At 50.9% G+C, this 17,076-nt stretch overlaps 1 protein-coding gene across 4 annotated transcripts in view; it reads right to left on the reverse strand.

Annotated features, from left to right (window-relative positions):
* Positions 1-208: 208 nt before the first annotated feature.
* The window catches only part of SEMA5B (semaphorin 5B), a 121,643-nt gene continuing 104,775 nt past the window's right edge, over positions 209-17,076 (reverse strand). For 3 of the 4 annotated variants that reach the window (XM_032480489.1, XM_032480494.1, XM_032480483.1), the window contains exons 11-23: positions 16,827-17,034; positions 10,028-10,145; positions 9,697-9,878; positions 8,387-8,530; positions 8,056-8,203; positions 7,700-7,925; positions 7,280-7,498; positions 6,684-6,854; positions 6,433-6,582; positions 6,072-6,116; positions 5,437-5,642; positions 2,785-5,199; positions 209-285 (exon numbers count right to left, since the gene is read on the reverse strand). In XM_032480489.1, the coding sequence (XP_032336380.1) occupies positions 5,041-5,199; positions 5,437-5,642; positions 6,072-6,116; positions 6,433-6,582; positions 6,684-6,854; positions 7,280-7,498; positions 7,700-7,925; positions 8,056-8,203; positions 8,387-8,530; positions 9,697-9,878; positions 10,028-10,145; positions 16,827-17,034 (1,976 nt within the window). In that variant the 3' untranslated portion in view covers positions 209-285; positions 2,785-5,040. Of the gene's footprint in view, positions 286-2,736; positions 5,200-5,436; positions 5,643-6,071; positions 6,117-6,432; positions 6,583-6,683; positions 6,855-7,279; positions 7,499-7,699; positions 7,926-8,055; positions 8,204-8,386; positions 8,531-9,696; positions 9,879-10,027; positions 10,146-16,826; positions 17,035-17,076 lie in introns of those variants that run through there. The other variant, XM_032480474.1, reaches the window with a different exon arrangement.

Here is a 17,076-nt window from a genome sequence, read left to right on the forward strand (position 1 = left end):
CTTCCTCAGTGGTATAAACAATGACATAAAAATTGAACTTTCTTGAAGCAGTGGGGGCGGGGTGCAGTTATCTGTGGAGCTGTGCGAACAAGGCCCTCTCTCCGGGCCCTGCCCCACTTCTAGGACAGCGCTGGAAGGGGTCCTATGGCTCAGAGAAGAATTTTTAACAACGTGGGGAAATAGGGATAGAATATTGTGTGTTAAAATCATAATAAAAACCACATACCTGGTATGTCTTAATTTTGTAAAATGCTCTCAAATGCACACATAGCTGTAGAAAAAGGCCTGGAAGAGAAAAACACTGAAATCATGAAGGCTATCTCCTGATTGGATTTTAGGGCATTTCTATTTTCTTCTCATAATTTTTTGGGTTTCACTTTGCAAAATTTCTTAATTAATATGTACCATAGTTATAATCAATAAAAAATCCTTTAAAAGAAGTTTTTTATTCCTTTCTTTTCCAATATTCAACCCAACATTCAGCTGGCACCAAAAGCTCAAAGGTCTGTCCCTCTGATGATGTCCCCTCTGATAAAAAATTAACATATCTGTATTGAAGTCATGCTTCAGTCCATATGTAGTGTTTTAATTATTATGATTACACAAATATCCTGATTTCACACTTTCCTTTTTTGTATGCTCTTTTGTTTGTCTTGGTGTTAATCATTATCTCATTTTTGGAGGGAGGGAGGCAGCTGTGACAGGGATGGGACAGAGGAAAGGGATCCAGGGTGTTGGTCAAAGTTCTTTTTGGCCTGGGTGGTTGTTGCAGAGGTGTTTGCTCTTTATTCACTAAGTAATAATGTTGTGCGGTTTTTCTATACCTGTGTTATTAATATGAAAAAAAAGTTCAATGGGAGAGGGTATAGCCCAGTGGCAGAGTGCATGCTTAGCACGCATGAGGTCCTGGGTTCAATCCCTAGTATTGTCACCAAAATAATAATAATAATAAATAAATAAACCTAATTACCTCCCCCCTAAATAACTTTTAAAAGAAATTTAAATAAATCACACAGCAAGAACCAAAAACTGACCTTTTTTTTTGCTTAGTTTCCTTTAAACTCAAATTTAAGTCTTTCTCCACCACCCCAACAGTTTTATAAACTAAATCTTCATACAATTTTCCATTAAAACCTCCAGATAATCCACCTGTTCACATCTTCCCTGGGTCCCTCTGGGTGCACACTGTCTTCCCAGGCTAATCTGGACTGTTGCTCCCCAGGCCTGGCACATTGCTGTCAGCCTGACGTCTCTCCCCAGGCCCCTCCTGCGTTTGACTCTTAAAGGGTGATATTTTTTAACGTCATGTTATGTGCCTCAGGGTAAATCTTTTTCATCAAGGTGCTGGGTACTGGGTGGGCTGTTGAATCTGGAGATCTTCTTTGGTTCCAGCAAATTTTCCTGTATTCCTTCTTAGATAAGTTCCTCCTCTGAATTTTCCAACAGGCTGTTAGAACTCCTGGATTGGTCCTCTAATTTTCTTATCTTTTCTCTCCCATTTTCCATCTCTTTGTCTTTTTGTTCAACTTTCAGGGAAATTTTATCTTTAAACCCTTTTACTACTTTTTTTTTCCTGCTGTCATATTTTCTAATTTTGAAGAGCTTTAATTTGTCTTTTTTACTGCATCTTGTTCTTTTTTCATGAATGCAATATCTTCACATTTTTCTGAAGAACTGTCATATCTTTGCGATGTTCTTTCTGTTTTCTCTATTTTCATTGAGTTCCTCTGTATCTGTGTGCTTGTTTTGGTCTTTCTTTCATGTTGGAGCTTTTTCTCTGATGTCTGTGACCCTTATCTGCCCATTCTTATTCTTATTTCTTATTTAATAGTGAGGCACTAGACACTGACTGCAAACTCTGTGTACTCTGTATAACTGCTGCATGAAGGACCAGCTGGTTATTCTTTTAGGATTTTGGGCTTGATTTGCTCCTTCAAAGAATCATCTGCTAATCTCTTACCTGGGAGAAGAGGAAGGGGGAGAAACTGGGTGCCAGAACCTTGGAGTTAGCTGGAAAAGGAAACTTCTGCATTCCAGTAATAGTCATAGTCCTTTAACCTCCTAGCTGTCCCAACAGCCCCTCACCACACACCCACGTCTGTGCCTGGTATTCTCATGTTCGGGGCCTCTCTGGTTCAGTATCTCAAGGGAACATACTTATCATCCTCTGTGGAGACAGAGGAGTGGTGATTCAGCCGTAAGGGTTGAGAGTGAAAACAAACTTGAGGGGCTAGCTGAAGCTTCCACACAGATTTCCAACCAATCCCTGTCTTTTCAGGCTCCACCTTCCCTGATACTGTATTCCTCCAACTTCTGATTCTTTCTCAGATTGGGTGCTCAGGTTTGACCCACATCCACTCTACTAGATGACTGCTATTCCTCCATCTGCTTTCTGTCTTCACACATTATGATCTAGGATTACAGATGCATCCCAGTTTTATTGAAAATAGTGGCAAGGCTTTTTTGTTGTTGTTCTTTTTGCTTCTGGAGAGATATGGAGACATCACCATTTAAAATCCCTAAGTCTCTGCCTTGGTTTTTAATATAACTGTGATTATATTTTTGGTTTCCTATAGTCTTGACATTTTCTGTAATGAACACATATTACTTTAATAATAAGGGAACACATGTGCATGCATGCTTATACACACACACACATGCACACTTGGAGTTATTTAAAGACAAGAGGGCCCAAGAAAGCCTAGAGCACTCAACCCGCTAACGTCCTCCCTTTCAGCAAGAGAGGCTCTTGCTGAGCCAGCTGGGCCTGTGAAGCCCCCTCACCTTTCACACCTCAGCTTCCTGACACCATGCAGGGATCCATGCAGCCATCCATGTGGCCTCAAGCACCTGCCAGAGAGCATCACACCCTCCTTGTCAGGGAGCAGATTTCTGGCTTCCTCCATCTCTGGATCAGGGCTGTTTACAAAGTAGACAGCCAACCATGCAAGCGAATCTTCATGCAGTGTGGATCCTTTCCTGTGATATGAATGGCTGTGCCTCCAAAAACACAAGTTTTTATAAACAGAATGCAGAGTGTGTGAGTGTGTGCATGTGTGGGGTGTGTTCTGCCATGACACGCATGGGTTTCCATTCCACTGATGCCATTCCAGTCAACAGAGGCTGGACTTGAGCTGTGAATTCTCTGTGACTAATTCCTACAGACCTGTCCAGGGCCTCCACTTGGACATAGACTAGTGGCCCTTGTGAAGCAGGCACCTGGACCCTGGAATACTCTTGAACTGCACTGGCTCCACCAAGTCCAAGGGACTCCAAAACCCCAAGATCTAACACAGGTCCTTACAAACTCTGGATTCATAAGGCTAACAGGAACCCAGTGAGGTATCCCCAAACTGCGGAAATACTCATGTGACCCCTGAGCTCTCTCTGATTGGGCTCCATGCTGGCCAAAGGACATTGCTATTGCAATTGTCCCAGTGAACACAAGGAACCCCGAGACACGAGGTCCAGGAACACTCTTTCCTTCATCTTCCTCCTTCCCTCCCCAAGATCCTCTGCCTCCTCTTCCCCCAGGATCTCAGCCTTTACTGCCTGACCTACAAGATTTTGCTGGGAATACTGTAAGAATCGATCCAGCCAATTAAGCCAGGAAATTGCTCTCTAAATTTAACGTGTCCATCAATCTTAGCCAAAATGGTAGTATTGATTTGGCAGGCTGAGGCTCTATTTTTATTTAATCCAGCAAAAACTACAGCGGGCTGCCTTCACCTCAGATTTACTCATTTCTGTTTTAAATTTATTAAACTCATCAATGTAAATACCTCATAAAATAACCCTCATGCATACCCCGCTGCTGGACTCGCACATTTCCGCCATGGAGCTGTTGTCTGTTAGAGCTACGGAGGGAACGAGCAGAAATCTTCCGTTGTGCTGCATCTGGTGCACTCTGTGTCCCTCCTTATCAATCTGTTTATCCCTAACCTCTTTCCCAATCAGGGTTTAGGGCAACCTGCGTGTGTGTGCGTTAAAGTCACACTCTATGTGGGTCATCTCCCCCACCCTGAGAAAACCATCTGTCACCCCAGTGCATCACTCTAATTGACTAGACCAGGCCAAGAGGAGCCCACATGTATGCATGAAGACAACGTTATATTTGGAGACTGGTATCATCTTTAATTAATAACACCACAGTCCAACACCCTCTTTGTTGCTGTAGCAGATTGTGATTGTATGTGTACGTGTGTGTTCCTGAACAGATGAGGGGCCAGCAGAGGCTCCCAAGCAGGTCTCAGCCAACAGCTCTGTTCAGCAGCAACTGGAAGACAGTCTCCAGCATGGCACAGAGGCTGTACTCCTGCCTCCCTTTCCCCCTGGCCACCATTCGTGCATTCTGAGGGCAAGGATGAGGAATGTGCCAGCCCAGATTAAAGGACTTCTCAGCAAAGATTAGTCTCCAGTCCCCAGTCCTCAATGCCTCTGACCAGAGGGATGTCCCTGGGCAAAGTGCAGACTGCTAGGCGAGGTGGACAACCTGGGCTGGCTTGGACCCCATGGCACACTGGGGCAGCACCACAATGGCCCAGCCCTGGGCAGAGAATCCAGAGCTACTGGGGCCATTTGATTAGTTTCTTTCAGAGATCACCAGGATGTGGCCCAGGCCCTTTCTGGGGCCAGCCATAGAGGGGCAGCCACGGCCCATGATGGCCACGTGGGCCATCATTTCCAACCCAAACCTAAAAGCCTTCCCTCCTGCCATCTCCACTCTCCAATTCCTCACATGCCTAGGAGGTCCGCAGCCCAGACACAGCAGGGGAGATCAGCATGATGGTGGGTTGCAAGGAGACCGTCAGAGACCTGGGCTGAGCTGGAACTGCAGCCATGTGCCAGCGTGAAGCCAGCCCTCTCTCCCATGGTCACTGCCAGCCAGAGCTCTCTGAAGCCAGACGGGACCCCCACAAGGCAAGGCAGCAAGTTCTTGGCTTAGTGTAGAGGGAGAAAACCACACTGGCTCCACCGTCCCATCTCCACCTGCTCTGTGCCTTAGGAAGGCAAGGAGTCCAAGTCCCCAGGACAGTGGTATCAGCTGTTGGGGAAGCACCGTTGTCCAGGTGAGGCCTCAGGCCGGAAGCTGTGTTTGTTCAGTGGACTGGGGTAGTAGGTAGTCGTGTATACATTGGTCTGCTGCAATGGGTAGAAACTGGCTCTGTCATCGGGGATCAGGTTGTTCTTGTTCAGGGTCTGTGGGAGAATGAAGGAACCAGGGAGGAAGGGGAGAAGGAAGAGATGGGTGGAGGGGACAGACCAGGGTAAGGAGATCAGGAGCCAGTCGATGAGAGAACATTCTGACAGCTGACACAGCGTTCTGTTCACCACACCACCGCTCCCTCCCAAGTGCCCGGCCCAGTTATGCCCAGCTTAGGGCCAGGACCTCTGCCCTCTGCACCCTGCCCTCTGCTTCTACAAGAGGGGTCCCACCTTGAATTCCATGGGTGTGTACTTCTCATTCTTGGGTGTGCCCCCACCCTTGTAGTGCAGGTGGTTGGGGGTGGCAGGATGGACGAGTGTAGACTCTTGGGACTGGTGCTGGCAGTGCTGGCAGGACAGGTACACTGCCAAGGTCAGTAGCCCAGAGCCCAGGAAGCAGGAGATGCCCGTGGCCACCAGGTGGATGAGACTGAACCCTGGGAGAAGAGGTAAGGAGGTAAGGCAAGGGCCACTGTGAAGGCCCCCAACTGCCTCCCAACAGAAGGCTCTGAGGTGTAAAGAAAAGGGCTTTGAGACCAGAGCCATAAGAAACAGGAGGCTGGGGGGACCTGTCACCAGAGCTCTGTCTCACAGGACCACCTGTAGCTTGGGTCAGAGGAGACAACCAGTACTGTGGAGCTGGGTGACTCTCCCAGAATACAGACTTGATGCCCACCTCCTAGCTGGGGGGCACAGATGGAACTGTCCAGACTCCCCTACGCATGGGCTAAAGTGGGACCTCAACAAAGTCTATGTGTCTGGAGCGGGAAGTGGAGAGACTCCAGATGTGGGAGTAGGTGGGTCTCCTCCTTGGGGGGCAGGGGGATAGAAGGGCAGCATCATGAGGTGGGGCAGGTTCCTCTTACCTCCACAGCCGGTGGCCTCGTCCACACTGGAGGCAGGCAGGATCACTGCAAGAAGACAAGCGGAGTGGGTATCACAGGCAGGAAGGAGAGGAGACAGGTCCTTCAGGGCTCGGTATGTCTCTGGGAGGACCCCTGGGTCCATAGTGAGCTATGAGACCTTCATTCCCCTTTGTTTCGCTCCAGGCTCCAACTCTAAGAAGGGTTGGCCTACCCACTAGATGAGGAGGGGCAAAGATCCAAAGTGTGTGCACCTCCCACTGTGGCATTTCATCCTGTATCCCCCAGGATCCTTCAGAGGGGAAGGAAGTTGGGGGCTCGGGGTGGGAGGGGTTGGTGTGAAGGTGCTGGCTCAAAGACTGACCAGGAATCTCGCTGTAGGGGCAGGGGCGGCTCTGACTGCTGTTTCCAGTGCAGGTACTGGGCCCGGGGACCAGCTCCTCGCAGTGTCGGCTGCGGCTTTGGACTCCATCCTCGGTGCATGTACTCCATTCAGACCATGGTGACCAGCCTTCTGTGGGTTGTGGGTTGGGATGAGGTTAACCACCAGGACCCCCTAGTGGGGATGGGCAGGCTCCAAGGTGCTCCCCAGTCCCTGCCAGATGCACTCGGTACCTGGGCAGGCCTGTGTGGCACAGAGTGCCTCCTCCGTGTGCAGCCCAAGACAGATGTCCTCGCCTGGGGAGGGCGCAGGGCTGGTGCAGGAACGGGTGCGTTGATAGTGGCCGCCACCGCAGGAGGCTGAACATGGGGACCACGAGGTCCAACAGGACCAGGCACCCCGCACTGCAAGGGGATGGGGTGTGTGAAGGGGGGCACAGATGCAGGTCTTCTACCCCATCCCAGGCTAGGCTACTCTGCCCTGGGCCACTGTGCACTTGACATCTGCCCTAATCCACGCCATAGCCCACTATTGGGGAGTGTCCCTCCCCTCAGGGGTGGAGGGAAAAATGCAGGCTGCAGACACCAAAATCCAACTCTGCCTCAAATCAAGTGCCTTATCTGGCTAACCTACTAGAGGAGAGAAAAAAGTGAGGGTGTGGAAATGCCAGACTCCACCCAAGGAGCTGCTGTGGCCACGTTCAGGGCAAAAAAAGTGCTCTGGGGCCTGTTGTACAGAGTTGGCAGGGAGAAGAGGTCTCCAGGCATGAGTTGTGGCCTGGGTAAGCGCAGGAGTCTCCCTGGGCCAAGATTCCTCAGTGCAGGGTTACCTGGACAAGCCTGCGGGTTGCAGTCCTGGTACTCTGCCGCGTCCCCCACGCAGGGCAGGCCCCCATTGCGGGGCTCTGGGTTCGTGCAGGTTCTCTTGCGGACGCGGAAGCCCTGCTCGCAGTCCCGGGAGCAGGATGACCACGGGCCCCAGGCAGCCCAGCCCCCACTCACCATGTGCGGGGAGGTGCTCCCGCTGCGCAGGAGATCCTCCACCAGGGCTAGGGGGATAGAGGGGGACTGGCTTCAGCCACAGAAGGCGCCCAGCGGTCCCCACTGCAGCCCAAAGGCCTCCCGCCTTCTTCCAAACTGTGCACCCTCTCCCCACCCCCCACCCCCAACCTCTGGTTCCTGGCCCCCATCCGTGCCCATTGCTCTGGGCTGGGAGGGAGGGAGACAGGTGGGGAGGCACAGGGCTGTACCATCTGTGTCGCAGGCTCCGGAGCCATCTGCGGGGCAGGTTCTGGTCTCCGTCCTTCTTCTGCCAAACTGCAGGCCGTGGGGGTCGGGAAGGGGTGCGCGGCACGTGAAGCGGAAGCGCTGCTCCTGCCGCGCCCCTGCCTGGGTCACGTTCACGGGCAGCCACGGCGTCCAGGGCGTGTTGCGCCGCACTTCGGGGCAGCCCTCGGGGTTGCACGTCTTGAACTCCTTTGAGATGGGAGCAGGTGCTGTTTCACAGCCTCGCAGCCCCAGGCTTGCCCTGCGCTCCAGCCCCGCCTGCCCTACCCTTGGCTTGAGGTCCAAGCATCCCACGCCCGCCCCCTGGCCTGGCGCTCACCACGCCGCAGCCGGGGCAGGAGTTGCCGTTCTCACAGGCCCGACGCCGCGATTGCACGCCGCCCCCACAGTTGCTGCTGCACTTGCTCCAGGAGCCCCAGTTTGCCCAGAAGATGGGCACCGGGCAAGGCGTGTTTTCGTTACAGAACCTGAGGGGAAGAGGGGTCGGAGTCATCACTTTAGGGAGCGGGTACTCCTTTCCCTGACAAGAGGTCTCTGGGAGAACGAGAGTCCACTGGACTACTCGGAGAATCCAGACCACTTTCTAAGGGAAAAGTCTGGGGCCTCAGGGCTGGCTTCCCAGAGAACCCTCCAGCCACATCCTAGCTCACCGCTCCTCCCGGCTCTTGCCCACGCAGATGCGGCCCCCGTGGCGGGGAGCAGGGTTGCTGCAACTGCGCTGGCGGACCTGGAATCCGATCCCACAGGACGTGCTGCACAGGGCCCACGACGACCACGGGGTCCACGCCCCATTCCTGGTGGGGCCAGAGGGGACAGAGACAGATGAGCCCTAGCTTCTTAGATCTGATCTACATCTGCTCTGATGGATTTTGTATTGTCAGGAAGCCCAGACACTGATAGAAAATAACTCCTAACCAGGCTGTCTCAGGCCAAATCATCCATTCATTGCTCATCCCCTGAGCATGGGTTGAGAGCCTTCTTCCATACATCAGGCTGTGCTCAGAGTTAAAGCACAGAGATAGGACACGGCCCCTACTCACAGGTCAAAGGACACATTCTCTAGAGAAGAAAGCCCCAGTTGCCTTTCCCATGTGCAACATTTGTTCCAGCCTTCTTGGTTGGTGGACCCTTGCACATGCACCCATGCCTTCTCCCCGGTTCTCCTACTGCTCGTGCTTTGCTCCAACCTCAAAACACCACTCACTCTTGTCAACTTTGACTCCAATTTTCACATGTTGGCTCCACCACTTACTGGCTGTTTAAGGCTGGGCAGTTAATGAAACCTGTGCATCATCATGCTTGTATCTTTAAAGTAAGGATAATGATAATATTCCTACTCCATAAGGTGGTTGTGATGGTTAAGTTAATAAATGTATATAAAATTAAGTTATTTTAAGAGTATCCAGAATTACAGGTTATTTATTTTAACCACTTTATGGGGTGCCCAGGTAGCAGGCAATGTGCGAGCACTTTGTGTGTGTGTGTGTGTGTGTGTGTGTGTGTGTATAAAATCTCATTTACCCCTCACAACGACCCTCAGGGCGGGCACTGTAACCTTCATTTAGAGAAACTCAGAGTGGTTGGGTGGCTTGACCAAGGTCACACCAGACACTAGCAATCCAGGACTGTCACCAGGTGTGCCTACCTTACCACCATCCCATGCTGTCCTTCCTGTTTGGGACATCAAGGCTTACTGAGGTTACAGTCTGTCTAGGGGTGACTCCCATGCCTATCCAGACTTCCTCTTTGTATGAAGACCACCCACAAGGTAGAGACTTCTTTCCTACTGGAGTGGAAACTCCCCCAGGGCTCATGTTTGCTGCCTCAGATGTCAGTTACCTGTCCAGCCCCCTGCACAGCCCTGAAGTCGTTTCTGTGTCCTGACTGGAGAAGCCCTGTTTCCTCTCTTCCCCAACTCCATGCCAAGGCCACCACCAGCAACTCCTGTATCCTTACATACCTGGAGCAGTTGGCGATGTGGATGGCTGGCCCCAGGCAGTCTCGGCCCCCACAGTGGGGTCGGGGGGAATCACAGGCTCGGGCCCGACACAGGCAAGAGCCTGAGTTGTCCCCATCTAAGTGCTCACATGGTTGCCATGGTGACCACGGGCCAAAGCCCCCATCCTGAGTCACATTCCGCACCTGCAGGCACACATGGGGAGCAGGACCCTGTCACATAAGGCAGAGGTAGGGAAGGCACGAGGTCCCAGGGAATGTGGGAATACTGGTGGGGAATCCCGGCCTGAATTTGAGGGGAGAGGTCTCTAGTTGGGGTACGAAGGGGTTCTCACAGGACATGCTGTGATGTTCTGGGTCCACAGGCTCATGTTGGAGCTCTCCTCGAGCGTGCTGCAACGTTGCTGCTTCCCGTCCCAGCCGCAGTACGGGTCCCGTGCCCCCAGGCAGGCCCTGCCAGACAGATGTCCTGAAACTCAAGCCCACTGGGCTCCCACCCTCACCTGTATCCCAAGAATACCCCTGGACACCCCACCCTGGGTACTCCTCTCCATCCAGGTGTCTTCCACAACAAGAACTAAGTTCACCGAGTACTCACTGTGTGCCAGGCATCATTTCAAGCACTTTATAAGCATGAATAACTCCATAAAACAACTTGATGAGGAAGGAACTGTTACCATCCCCATGTTATTTGGTGGAAACCCAGAAAGCAGAACATGGGCTCGCACTCTTGTCCCTGAGCCCATACACTTAACCAAGAGACCAGTGCCTTCCCTGAGTCTGGGTGCCCACACTTCCCCTCTAGGGCCACAGAAAATGTGCTGAACAGAAATCCAAAGAGGGAGCACCTCCCTGTCAGTCGCTCTAGTTATAGAGTGATGGGAAGGACCTTACAGATGATCTGGCCCAGTGGGTCTCCACCCTGGCTGCACATTAGAATCACTAAAGGAGCTTTAAAAAAAAAACCTGATAGCTAGGGCCCACCCCAGGCAAGACTCTCTGGTGGATGTCATGGGGGGCTTAAAAATTCCCCCAGAGATGCCAGGGCTGGTCTATCTGCAGTGACCCAGGAGAGGTAACAGTTCCCACACCGATGCAGGCCCCAAAGCCTCCACTTCTCACAGACTAGGCTTCTCTCTTCCCTCTTTCTGACTTAGTCATTGTATCCTCTACAGTTTTTAACAACAGCAAAATAATTACATCGCTACTAGTAAAACTTCAGGGAGGAGAAAGAGCATGGGAATTCTAGAATCAGGGTTTGCTGGCCATTTGCTAAGTAAACAGAACATCAGATTCTGAGCCTGAAGGAAGTTTCCTCCAACACCCAGAGAGCCCACTGCCAACCCAGGGGGTACCCTGGGTCCTTCTGCCTCCTTCCCCAGCTTCCACCCCGCCTGCTGCTGCAGAGCGCCAAGGGGAGCACTGAGAGTGGGGCAGAAATTGGAGGTTAGAAAGCAGAAGAGACTTGGGGTGAAGGCGGTGCTGGATGACAAAGAGAGAGGGTGAGCCCACACCACGACAGGAGTCTGCAGAGGGATTTTCCACTGGCCAAGGGGCCCAGGCTGCTGACGGCTAAAGGGATACACAAAGGAGTCAAGGGGCTGCCCCTGTTGGTGTCTCCAGGATAGAATCTTTCTAATCTCTTGAAGCTTCAGGGAAATTCCCCTATATTTTCACTGAGTTCAATAGACCATGTCAGGCCCCAGAGAGAGAAGCAGTTATATGAGAGACCTTACAAAGAAGAGTGGGGCTTCCCCACCCAGAAAACAGTGCTCTCCTTGCTCTGGCAACCCATGACCTCATATAATGGAGGTGATACTTGGGGTTTCAGGGGGTGACAGCCTTGCTGGACCCCAGTACGCATACTCAGGCCCACTCGGCTATATTTCTACTTCATTTGTTCAAAGACAGTTTGTTTAAATTGTACAATGTACATGTGCTCATATTTTCACCTGGGATCAACGGTTTGATTTGGGGGTGTTTCACATGCAAATACATCAAACTAGATATCATGGGACTAAATACAATACATGTGCCAAGGTAGTCCCAGCAACCTGAGGTTTTGAGATTCTGCTCACTGGCTGACATTTGGGCCAAATCTGCTGCCAGCAAATTCAGCCAGTCAGGACTCAGGAAAGCCCACTCCCAAGTGTATTTCCCTCAGCTCTCAGAAACGGGTATGAAACTCTAGAAGCACTGACATGGCACTTTACAAGCAGTATAGATTAAATAATAAAAAAAGAACTGGCCATGACTAGTGATTAATAATATTAATGATGATGATGATAATAATAATAATAAGACTCTATTCATCAAAAATAAATGTCTGCCAGTACAAAGAATGGATAAGAACAGAAAATTTGATTTACATAAGATAAAAACAGAAGATTCTGTAGATGAAGAAGATGTGAGAGAGAGAGATATACACACATAGTGGAATATTACTCAGCCCTCAGCCATAAAAAAGAATGAAATAATGCCATTTGCAGCAACATGGATGGACCCAGAGATTATCATACTCAATGAAGTAAGTCAAAGAATGACAAATACCATATGATATCAGTTAAATGTGGAATCTAAAATATGACACAGATGAACTTATTTACAAAACAGAAACAGACTCACAGACATGGAAAACAAACTCACGGTCAGCAAAGAGGAAAGAGGGTGGGGGAGGGATATATTAGGAGTTTGGGATTAACAGATACTAACTACTATATATAAAATAGATAAACAACAAGGTCCTACCGTATAGCACAGGGAACTATATTCAATATCCTATAATAAACCATGATGGAAGAGAATATGAAAAAGAACATATGTATATATGTATAACTGAATCACTGTGCTGTACACCAGAAACTAACACTACATTGTAAGTCAACTATTCAATTTAAAAACAGCAGAAGACTCGGGAGGGATGCAGTCTGCCTTGTGCTACTTCTTTCAGCTAGGGCCGAACCAGCTCTAGAACAGTCGTCCCCAATTCTGACTGCAAATTAGAATCTCCCGGGGACCTTTTGAAACGCTAAAGCAAACAAAACGCCCGTCTATTGCTGGGCCTTCTGGACTGGACGCCCAGGCAATGGAGCATTTGAAACACTCCTCAGGTGATTCTAATGAATGGCATTAGAACTGCCTCTCCAGGGCCACTTTTGTCATCAGAGTTCCCAAGCCAAGGGATGAAGTGCTTGTCTTTCCAATCCATGACAGGATAAGAAAAGAGCAAAGAGAAACACGGAGTCGATGCTGGCCGCAGCATCCCCACCTGCTTCAGGCTCCCTCACCATCTCAGCCTCTCCTGCTCTCAGTTCTCCCAAAGAAAGAGAAGAGCAGATTCTCGGCAGACAATCCTGCTCTGCTCTGCCCTGCCCTGCCCTGCCCTGCCCTGCCCCGGCCTCTGGCTGCCTGAGGGGGCCAGGGAGACCTCCCTGGCGCCAGTGCCCAAGCTCTCTTCTTGTCCACATTCACTGCATTCAGCCAAAGGTCACTCTAAAGCTTACAGAGCAGAGAACATTCTTAAGAAAATTAAAGCTCCAAGCAGAGGAGAAGTGTGTTTCTGACTGTAGAAATGGGTGGCAGTTTAAAGTTTCTTTCATAGAAGCAGCCATCAGGCTGATAATATATCACCATGTCTTTTTTACTGCAATGTTTCAAGCAGCCATTATGAAAGGGAACAGTTTCATTCGATGGGCTCCGAGGCAGGACAGAGATGGATGGTGGAATTAGCAAGCAAGTGGATTCTGGAACCATATAGCAACAGTTTCACAATTGGAGCTGTCCAGGGTGGTGCTTGGGAGCAAGTGGCCATTACTTAAGATGGCAGTGGAGGGGGTGCCCAGACCCCCTGTCAGGGAGGAAGGTTGGGAGGAGCTGGTGTAGAAGGGCCCCTTCCCTCCAGGGCACATGAAAGGCAGCCTGGAAGGAAGAAGGGGGCGGTTCTTCACGCATAAGCACCTGCTCTGTAGAGCCAGTCAGCTGTTCCTTCCCTCTGCTCCTCCTCCTGTGAGCCCTGGTCTCTCTCTGGCCAGGCCAGGGTCCTGCTTGTGCCCCACAGGGCTGAGGTTTGCCTGAGTGAAGGGAGGGGCCTGGAGACAAGCCATGGTTTCCGGGAAGAGGAGGGGGCCTGAAGGACTCTGCTTACCCACCCTCAGCTTCCTGCCAGCTTTGGAAGAAATAAGGAGAAAAGTAGGAAATGTCGATCCTGGTCCCCAGTAAAACCCTGTGACAACCCGCCTCACAACAGCACAATTTCTGCTATAGTGTGATGGGCAGTGGGTCCCAGACTCCCAGAGTACACAGCTTGGTGGCAGCATGGGCTTACTCTGGTCATTTTATAAACTTTGCAATAAAGAGACCTCACATTTTACATGTTTTGAACCACCTATAGCTTTATGGCAGGGTTCCCACTGTGCACATCAAGAGCTCTTATCCCAAACTCAGGAAACCAAATAGAATGAAAAAAAAAGTATCAGACTCCAAACTGACCTTTGTCTACCTTGCTGTTCCACCTAGCCACGCTACGGCAATCTCCCTGTCTCCCCTGCAGCGCCATGTGACTAAGGAAATGTCCCGGCTTCATCTTTCTCATTCCACTGCAGACCCCATTACTTCATATCTGGCCTAAAGCCACCCCAGCTCACGCTGGCCAACCATCTGCCCCGCGACAATGCCACTCGCTGTCTGATTGATCTTTGTAAAACACCTATTCATACGGCTTGTCACTCCATTCCCTGGCTCAAAGACCACTTCAGTGCCCCAAGTCACAGGATTCAAGTCAAAATCCTCCCTTGGCATTCTCAGCTGGCCTCAATCCACTTTCCATCCCATTCCCCACTCCTCTCCTGCACGAACCTCCTTTCAGGCCAAAAAAAAAAAAAAAAAAAAAAAATCAATCAACCGAAAGATTAGTCACGTGTGGAAGGCCATTTTGTGCCTGGGGCTGGGCATAGCCCCTGATGGAATATAAAAAATACTGGTATAGTAGGTTTGCCTTCAAGGATTTACAACCTGTTAAAGAACAATGTACATGCGAAAAGTTTAATAACGACCCAGGAGTTAAAGAAGAACACAAGATATGAGGGAAATGTGATTCACTGCCAAGAAGTGCTGTCTGTATTCAGTGTCACAGAGTCTGAGACTCTAGAGAGCCCAGGAGGCTGGAGGGTTCCTAAATGCATTTGTGGAGATAAAAAAGGAATAAGGACATTAGATATCACTGACGACTCGCTGGAATAGGTACTTCATGAAATTACTCCCAATCCTTAACTCCTCTGCCAAAATTAAAGATCACCTGCTCCATCACAATTTCCCCCTATTTTCCAGGTGAGAAAGCTGATGCTCAAGGTTAAGTAACCTGCTCAAGATCACAGAGTGAGTGGATGGTGGAGCTGAGATGGAGCCCAGGTGTGCCCAATCCCACCACATGAGTCCCTCCCATTTAACCCCCGCTGTCTCTCCCCACACATCAGATTCAGGCCAAGGTTTTTCTCCCCAACCAGACATCTAGAGCTCTGAGGGAAATGAGAGTGTTTCAGGCCTCTTTCGTCTTGCCTCCCTCCTCTTATGCCGGCAACCCTGCAAAGTGCTCTGACCATGGGAGGGCTTAGCAAATATTTGGTGTTTTGCTGATGGAGCCCTGAGCTGGGGCTGAGGGGAGCTTGGGTGTCTCCCAGCTGCCCACCCTACCCCCTCCCCACTGTCACACCCTACCCCCTCCCTGCTGTCACACCCTATGCCCTCCCCGCTGTCACACTCTACCCACTCCCCGCTGTCACACCCTGACCTTCCAGCCTCCCCCATCTCTCCAGGCCTCTGCTCAGCTCCCAGCACACTTTACTGGGGCTGGAGAATAATGCTTGGCAGTAGGGATGCCATTTGTCTCCCTAGTCTCAAGGACAGATGGGCACATCCAGGAGGTCCCTGTGTTGCAAAGACCACAGGAGCCCACCTGGCTGTGGCTACACCAGCTAAAGGCAGCTTTTGATTATCTCTGAAGTGAGGGGGTGCAGTTCAGGGTAGCCTCACATGGTTAGGAGTCTGAGATACCTTTCCATTTGGCTTTGGGATAGGCTTTTGTTTCTAGCTTAAATGCTAGTGTCACTGTTGCCAAATTTGTGAATCCATTTGAAGCTAAGGTGTGGAGAACTGATTACAGAAGCAGCTGGGACACGAATGTTGTGTCTCCACCTTGTTCCTCACCTCCACCCCACCCAGGCCAGGTCTCTCTGCCTCTTCCAAGTTGGGAGGTTAGAGGAACAAACTTGGGAGCTGGCTCCAAGTGAGACAGTCTGGGACCTGGGACCCTTTACCTGAAGTTGGGGCAATTATGAACATTAAGATACGAAAAGGCCACAAACCAACTGCCATTTCTGAGGTGTCAGGATCAAAAGGAGGGCACTGGGAGCAAAAGCAGGATACTGTGCGTGATCCCAGCACACAGCGCCACCAAGGGGGTGGGCTGACCACTGAAGCTACACCTTCTATCCAACACTCGGACACACCCCTGTCATCAGCCCCTTTTAGGACCCAAGCAGCTCCTCTCCCAGAGTGAGCAAGGGCACCTGTTACTTGTTTTTGCTGCTTCTTGCTGCAGCACGAGCCCCAATAAAGCCTTGCCTGGAATTCTCTTCTGGTGTCTTATCAATTTCTATTGATTAAAGAGTCCAAGGGTCCAGTCTATAATAAAAGCATCTTCCACCTGTCCTCACATCTGGAGAATAAGTGCTGTGGTTTCAAAGTTAAAGACCACTCTCTGAACTGAAGGGACTGAGAGTAAATCAAGTGGACTAGAGATGGCCACAGGCCGGAACTGTGGGCATAACAACAAGGATGACAACAGCCACCACCGTTTGCTCAACACATACTTCCTTCCCCCAGGGAAGTGATTAGTGGTTTTGGCAGATTATCCTAATTATCCTTCACAAAAACCTTGCAGAGATTTCACGAGGAGGAAGCCAGAGTTCAGAGAGGTTAAGTGACTTGTCCAAAGGCATGCAACTGGAGACGGCTCCAGGATGCCACCCGAGGTCGACCTCTCCAAAGCTCCACCTTCTGAGCTCGACTGCGAAGGCTATTGCGATTGCGGGGTATCTGGGTGGGGAGGCCCGCCCGCCGTCCAGGGTGCCCACTCACCCCTGGCTGCGGTAGGCGGCGCACCTCTCCAGAGGGACCCGCAGCACGCCATCGCTCATCCCCACGAAGAGCGCGCGGGCGCTGTGCAGGATGCGCAGGCTGTGCAGCGGCTCCCGACGCCCGGGGGGCAGCACGTGCAGCTCCTCCAGGTAGCAGCCACGGAGGCTGCGGCTTGTGGTGGACAGCGCCTTCAGGATGGTGCCCGACTCTGGAGGGGCCAAATGAGGGTGTCCTTGAAGGCCCCGCAACC

Source organism: Camelus ferus, chromosome 1 (assembly GCF_009834535.1).
Source record: "Camelus ferus isolate YT-003-E chromosome 1, BCGSAC_Cfer_1.0, whole genome shotgun sequence".
Lineage (NCBI taxonomy): Eukaryota > Metazoa > Chordata > Mammalia > Artiodactyla > Camelidae > Camelus > Camelus ferus.